This window comes from Lampetra planeri, chromosome 8 (genome assembly GCF_965212315.1).
Source record: "Lampetra planeri chromosome 8, kcLamPlan1.2.h2, whole genome shotgun sequence".
Lineage (NCBI taxonomy): Eukaryota > Metazoa > Chordata > Hyperoartia > Petromyzontiformes > Petromyzontidae > Lampetra > Lampetra planeri.
In genome coordinates this window covers 9,189,005-9,196,412 of record NC_136114.1, presented here as the reverse complement: position 1 = coordinate 9,196,412, position 7,408 = coordinate 9,189,005, and the positions used below count along the sequence as shown (strand labels likewise).

General features: G+C 48.1%; 2 protein-coding genes across 6 annotated transcripts in view; one reads left to right on the top strand and one right to left on the bottom strand.

The window, feature by feature from the left end:
- Positions 1 to 94: 94 nt before the first annotated feature.
- On the bottom strand, positions 95 to 4,557 carry LOC144720286 (uncharacterized). The gene is made up of 2 exons (XM_078596913.1): positions 3,614 to 4,557; positions 95 to 2,718 (listed from the first exon to the last, which is right to left on the bottom strand). The coding sequence occupies exons 1-2, from the start codon at positions 4,119 to 4,121 to the stop codon at positions 2,492 to 2,494; spliced, it is 735 nt and encodes a 244-aa protein (XP_078453039.1). The 5' UTR covers positions 4,122 to 4,557; the 3' UTR covers positions 95 to 2,491.
- Positions 4,558 to 5,966: 1,409 nt separating this feature from the next.
- The window catches only part of BORCS5 (BLOC-1 related complex subunit 5), a 36,150-nt gene continuing 34,708 nt past the window's right edge, over positions 5,967 to 7,408 (top strand). The window contains exon 1 of one of the 5 annotated variants that reach the window (XM_078596916.1): positions 5,967 to 6,060. The gene's annotated coding sequence lies outside the window, so the exon portion shown is untranslated. The other 4 variants (XM_078596918.1, XM_078596917.1, XM_078596915.1 and 1 more) reach the window with 4 other exon arrangements.

The following is a 7,408-nucleotide window of genomic DNA, read 5'->3' as shown; positions in this document are numbered from 1 at the left end:
TACACATCGCAACATCTACGTGACTTTACCGAAAAAAACAATATTAATTCCTGCAGTCACGAAAGTTTTAAGTAAAAAAAATACATAAATCAGCTTGGTTGGAGCATATTTTTAGTCTGATCACAGTACAATTCGGTGCTACATATACAGTATGGTACAATGTTCATTTGCAGTTTCATCTGCGGGTAGCTTGATGTGGCACATTTGGACATACGACAATACACAACACCTTATATCTCGGTGGAGTATTTCAAATGATCTTTGACTCTTGTTTTGAGATTGTGCTGTGCTCTGAAACCAGTAACCCGTAAAGCACGGCTAACCCCGGTGGCGAGTGACATCTGAATCTATTCTGAGCCCCCCCCCCTTCAATTAAAAATGACCAGCATGGTGAAGTATGGTCAACCCTTCATAATCAACGTTTTTTGGGTTTAGATCGCGTTATTTATAAATGTGTCGTAACCCTCCACCACCCGACACGGCCAATCAGTAAAAAAGTGTCACGTTGACAAAAGACAAATTAGTTCACTGCTTTAGCCCACCGGTGTGTTGAAGCGCGAAACCACAACATTTACAATTTGAGTACGACGTTTCGCTGGTAATTGCATCCAGCATCGGGCAATTCGCCAGAATGGTCACGACCAACACGCTAAAAGGGGGACAGCCCTTCATGCAATGGATTGATAGAAGGCTGTAAATGGTTATTTTACACAGTATAATCAGTAAAACCTCGATGTACAAGTGATTTGCAGGGGTTATGCAAGAAGCATGATGGGAAATGGATGAAATGTCAAGGGTTTCGTTGACAATTAGGTAAAAACATTTTCTTTCCTTCCTGTTACCCAATGCATTCAATTTGGAATAATTGGCATAATTTTGTTCAACGTAAGTATTTTCTCTGCAGGATATGAAGTGTATGGTGTTTTACGTATGACAGTGCAGGCAACATTCGATATCGCATTGCTGTATATGACATGCAAATGGAAGTTCTGTCTGAAATGCAGCTGCATATTTAATGTAATTACTTTTAACTGTAAATTTGAGATATTTAAAAAGCATAATCTCTTACACAATGATCAATTTTGAAATGTAAAAATCCACGAATAGCCCTTTTGTTATTCAAAATGGAGTTTTAACTGAAGGCTCTAGATGTTCAACGATCAATCAGGCTTAGAAGTTAATTTAGATTTGTTGTTCGCGCCATGCAACATATCACGACACTCATTCTTTTTCCACTGACACATCTGAGCCATGCCAGATCGGGGCCCTCAGCATGGGAGGTTTTTTGCTATTGGCCAGGCTGAGTGAGAACTCGGGTTATTCACGATCAGTAAACCAGTGACCATTTTCATAATTGACAGTAGTTCTGAAATTCAGGACCCCACAACCGTTTACAGCTAAATTATTTAAATGAATACACTGATTGGCATGCACGAATGTCCAAATGGCATGGCGGCCCAAGTACATTTGCCCTGGTTTATCTGTAAAGGTGCAACCCTGCAATTGCTTGCGCCACTGCTGAAGAGTGCCCACGGGAGAACACTGGAAGGTAATTGGTCTCCTCGCCCATGCTGTCCTGGAAGAGGGAGGCGTACTTACACTTCACCCCACCACACATGACCTGCCAATCGACTGCGGTCTACCCACATAGACTGCCGGGTGGATAGTTGGTGGATTTAAGACATTTCCCCCGTTTAACTGCCGCCCCGGGAGATGGAATCGAATCAGCGACCTCTGGATTTCAAATGGAGTGTGCTCACCATTACGCTACGGCAGCTCACTTTGTTTCGCAATTAAAAAGGTTAAATGTTTATTGTTCTAGAAATGTTTAAGGGGCAGTGGTATTGCCTAGCATTCGCGTGTTCGCCGCTTGTTGCAGAAGTTCATGGTTTGAAGCTAGCAGCTGATCACTACCGCCGTTGTATTAACCATAAACATACTCGCCGTCTGCTTCACAGTCGACAATAATGATCCTGTGACATCTCTCGCAAGAGTAGGCAATTGTGTGCCGGCGTCACAATCCCAAGTTGAAAGATTACCGTCAAATTACTCAATTGGATTGCATGGAAAATATCCCAACCCAAATGGTAGCCACAGAGTTTGGACTAATTTTGGTGCCGGTTTCTGGCTCATGAACCATATTAACTGAATGCCCCCCTCCAGTTAGTAACCTTTATTATGTTCTGAAAAGAGTCGCAAACCAGTACCTGTGTGTTGAGTTTTTTTTTCATTTGGTTATTGGTAATGAAAAGTGAAACGACTTCTAACAACCTTAGAACAAAACCGAAACTGGCCACAAACGACACCTGAATGTGGCTCTGGACCAAGCAGGGCCATTTTTTCCATTGCCTGTGATGTAGGCGACTTGCCTTTATTTGTGCAGTGGAAAAACAACCTGACCCCTCCTAAGCCATTCCTAATTAGCTCGGCACAGCCGCTGGTAGGGCTCAGTTGTCCAGTAGAAAAGAGGTATCTGAATGAGTGGCGGGTGTCATGTTTGTTTAGCCGACGCTGCCGGGACATCTGGTTTTGTGGCAAAGATGGCCTGGAAAGGCTTTGATCCATGCTGTCTGTCCTCCATGCGCACATCCACAAAGCCGGTGTGAGACAAGGCCTCCAGGTATGGCTCCGGCTCCCATCCACAGGCGTACTTGAGGGCTCCGTATGACGCTGTTCTCTTCACGGATGCCAAGTTCAGCGTCGTCACCATGAGGCCACCTGAGAGACAACACAGGAGCAGTCGCCACCGTGTCATGTTGTGCGTCCTGTACAATTACAGAATGGTAACAGGATTGGTTCGTCAACTATGGCTCTCCGATGTGCTTTTACGTAGACCCGCGTGCTGTTTCGGCATGATGTCGGAGGCTTCGCTCAAGGTACCGAGTGCTTCTCAGGGACCGAATAGGACATTCATATACAGTACTTTTTGTGGGCGCGCACCATTGTACGAGCACCTTGCAATGGCAAAAGTAAATGAGAGGGCTAAAATAAAAAAAAATCAACTCGATAAGTGCGGTTCACACACATTTACCAATATAATTTGCAGTCCTTTTCACTGTGGTGGGTCTCAATCGAATGAAATAATTGAAAGTCGTGGGTTCCCCAATCAACCCGAGTTTAAGGGGAATAGCTGGAAAAAAAAACACATTTAACTTCATGTTGGTAACCTCAACATTTACCCAGCCCTGCATGGATGGATGCATATTCCACCAGAGCTACCATTCATTCGCCAGCCACAAACACATGCTGCCATCACCGCTATTCATCAGTCAGACGTGCCAGACTAGGTGTAGTGCGCTAACCACTGCGCCACCGCTCCCCACACAAAGATCCCCCGTGTAGCCTTCACAGCCTGTTGGGTCAAGTGCTGTTAGCGAGCACCTATGAAGACCGGCATGGGCACACGAGGGGTAGCTGGCCAGCACCAGTTTGCGATATTTACACAGCGCACCAGGTACTCATTTGAGGCTGAGTCGACCCCGGCACCGGTTCAAATGCTCGTCAGCGATGTTGCCCGTGAGCGGGAATCGAACTCGGTTCGTCGGGTTCGCAGTGCAAGCGCAGCGCTAACCACTGCGCCACCGCTCCCCGCACCACCACCACCACCACGCACCGGGCTTGATGACTCGAAACAACTCGGCGCACGCCTCCTCCAGGTTGGGCCAGAAGTAGTAGCAGTTGCAGTGGAACACCCGGTCCACGCTGGCTTCGTTCAGACCCACGCTGCCCTGGCCACCCACGGTGCCCCGGCCACCCACGGTGCCACCCACGGTGCCCAGCATCAACTTGGCCCGGGCGGCCACCTGCCCCGCGGGGCCCCCCTTGGCCGCGAGTCTCTTGAGCCGGGCCCCGGCAACGTCCAGCATGTACTGGGAGCGCTCTAGGCCCAGCAGGGTGCCCGTGGGGCCCAGCAGGTGGCAGGCGGCCACCAGCCCCAGGCCGGGCCCGAAGCCGACCTCCAGGGCTGAGAGGCCGGGGCCGAGGCCGCTGAGGGTGGCGGCCTCCAGCTCCAGGTGCGCGTTTTTGTGCTCGAAGAGGCGGCGGGCGACGCGGCCCCACGCGCTCCTCGTGGGGGCCCCCAGTTGCCTCGCCAGCAACTCCGTGAAGGGCGTGAAGGGCATGACGGCTGTGTGGGGTGGTGAGGTGGGGTGGGGTGGTGAGGCAGTGGTGATGCTGTGGTGAGGTTGTGGTGAGTGGTGAGGTTGTGGTGAGTGGTGAGGATGTGGTGAGTGGTGAGGCTGTGGTCAGTGGTGAGGTTGTGGTGAGTGGTGAGGCAGTGGTGAGTGGTGAGGCAGTGGTGAGGGGTGAGGCAGTGGTGAGGGGTGAGGCAGTGGTGAGTGGTGAGGCTATGGTGAGTGGTGAGGCTGTGGTGAGTGTGAGGCAGTGGTGAGTGGTGAGGCTATGGTGAGTGGTGAGGCTATGGTGAGTGGTGAGGCTGTGGTGAGTGTGAGGCAGTGGTGAGTGGTGAGGCTATGGTGAGTGGTGAGTGTGAGGCAGTGGTGAGGCTATGGTGAGTGGTGAGGCTGTGGTGAGTGTGAGGCAGTGGTGAGTGGTGAGGCAGTGGTGAGTGGTGAGGCTATGGTGAGGCTGTGGTGAGTGTGAGGCAGTGGTGAGTGGTGAGGCAGTGGTGAGGTTGTGGTGAGTGGTGATGGCTGTGTGGTGGTTGCGTTCCCTGCGTGTGGCGGCTTTGCCTTGAACCGTTGTGGTGACTTCGTCGTCTCTGTGCTCGTTCAGTCACCAGGGGGAGGGGAGACAAAGGCGGCCCGGGGTGATTCTTGCCACCGCACTCTCCTCCTGCTTGAGCACAGTCCTGTACTCTAGTGCAGTAACAGTCTAAAGTCTCTGTGATAATAAGTAATGTTTAAACACACTTTTTTTAACAGCACGCTTTAATGAAATGTGCCCTACTCCTAATGGCAGAACTCCACGACTCCAGGAAGTGACCCCGAGGTTTGCCCCACGACGTCAGGGGTCGTGGCCAATTACAGCCAACGTCAGTTGAGTGTGGACAATTAGACCCAAGCAGAAACATAACATATACTAAATAATGTTTTAAAATATATATTTTTCTTGGTTCTTTCGGTAAAGTCACGTAGAAGGGAAATAATAAAATAATAAAAATATAAAACAATAAAAATTATCACGACGTTTCGACTGCAACACAAGCAATCGTCATCAGGTGTGAAATCAGCACCACAGACAGCGATTTTCTTGCTGTGGATTTCACACCTGATGATGATTGCTTGTGTTGCAGTCGAAACGTCGTGATAATTTTTATTGTTTTATAATTTTATTATTTCCCTTCTACGTGACTTTACCGAAAGAACCAAGAATATGAATCCCTGCAGTCACGAAAGCTTTAAATTAAAAATATATGTTTGTTATGATAGAATATAGTATTGTCATCAGTATGACATAAGTATACCAAGTTTGCAGTCGATACCACATTATTACAGACCAATGCAGACCTTATTGGTCACCCCGTGCCCCTTATAAATATCAACGTTGTTCCTACAAAATCCCATCACAAGGGAGAAAAACAAATAGACACAAAAAAATTTGCCCGTATTGAAACGGCTGTACGCCGTATGGACCTGAAAACTTAATTTCCCTGTACAAGAATATGGAGTAAACTGTATGGCTTGACAGGTATGCACAGAGTGGAGTTTGTATGATCTCCTGTTCCACACACATACCTGTCAACCCCTTATCAGTGCCCTACCTTATTACAGACAAATGCAGACCTTACTGGTCACCCCGTGCCCTTATAAATCTCAACGTTCATCCTACAAAATCCCATCACAAGGGAGAAACACAGCCACATTTGTGTTTGCCCGCATTGAGACGCCTGTACGTCGCCGTATAGACCTCACAACTCAATTCCCCTGTGCAAGAATACGGAGTAAACCTACGTGTGGACACGGCGTCTGGTGCAATGTTGGGCCAAAGTGGCAACAACAACAGCAGCTGCTGCTGCTGAGACTCGGAACCCACCAATCGCACGCGAGCGCACGGTTTCCGCACGGACCGCGCGACACAGGAAGCGACTTTTGGTTCCGGGTAAACACGTGGGCGTGTGCGTGCGTGCTTCGCTCAGCATCACAACAACAACAACGGCGGCTCGATGCTTACAAATGTCACCTTTCGATTTGATGCGCATTGCTCGCGTGGGGTTTCGTCAGTCGGTGTCCGTCGCTGCGCACCTCTGGGGGAAGCGAGCCCCCTACTGTGAGCCGGAAGGAGCCTTTGTTCGACGGGCCGGCTTGCTTCCACTGTGGAGCAGAGTTGATTCTGAGCTTCCTGATCGCGTCGTCTCCGCCACTAGGCGCTCTCTTTAACAAACAAACAAAGCCTAAAGCACGCCTCCGTGTTGTTACACGCGTCAAAGGCACCGACACACGTTCGTATGTTATTCAGTCACGTATTGTCCCGTTTTGGGTTTTGGATTACTTAACCCTAACACCCGAGCTCACATTTGTTAGATTCCAGTCGTTGGCTGCACTGGAGTGATTCTTTGTGGGTTGTTGATGTTACAGTGTTGTTATCACTTCGTAATTACGGCCGCGAACTTAATGCTGTACTGTAATTAAAGTTACCACGCTAGCCCTAGAACGGTTTAACACTCATAGCAAAACCGTGAATTGTCACGATTATATTTAAGAATACATTGTCTACATTGCCTCGTGTGTACTAATGTACTATTGCCTACACTTTTGAATGTATCGTCTGTACGGATTATGTTATGTACTATCTTAGTAATCAATGCCGTCTGTATTGTCTCGTATGCACCGGTGATCTTGTTTGCACAGTTGATTGTCAGTGCTGTCGTTCGCAGTGCGGTATTGCATATCGCTTGAGACAACTACCGTCTCGGTCGTCACTTCTGTGTACAGCCCGTAACGTCACCGTCTCGTCTTAGTGCGTTGTCTCGTTGCATTTTCCCAGTGGATCACCAACATCGTCCGTTCCGTCTCATTCTGACCACTTCACCTATAAAACGATGCAAAAACGCACGTTTATCCCCGATTAGACGCATTGTCGGGAGAGTCTATTGTTTTTCTCAATTGTGTTACGTCCATAATTAATACTAACATTAAGAGTAAAGCCTGCTATAAGGTGCCCATTGAAAGAGAGCTGTTAAGCTCAATGGGCCTAACCCGAAATAAACCGATCCTAATTTAGAGTGGGTCGTGTGCCACGAGTGTTCAACTGGATTTCCAATTTGCTTGTAATAGTTATTAAATAATGCATTTTCTCTAGAGTTATAAGTTCAGTGAACGGCTAAGCTATGTTTGAAAATTGCTAATATGGATAATATATTGCTCTTCAAAATGCATAATTTTACTTGAAAATATTGTACCTTTGAATCGACGTACAGTACAGTTAACAATTGTTTCAGCAGAGCTAT

Bases quoted from the DNA above. Each gene is read 5' to 3' on its own strand.
- LOC144720286 (XM_078596913.1), bottom strand. From the start codon at position 4,121: ATGCCCTTCACGCCCTTCACGGAGTTGCTGGCGAGGCAACTGGGGGCC. The intron at 2,719-3,613 runs GTGCGTGGTGGT...GTTGTCTCTCAG, and splicing joins GTTTCGAGTCATCAAGCCCG to GTGGCCTCATGGTGACGACG.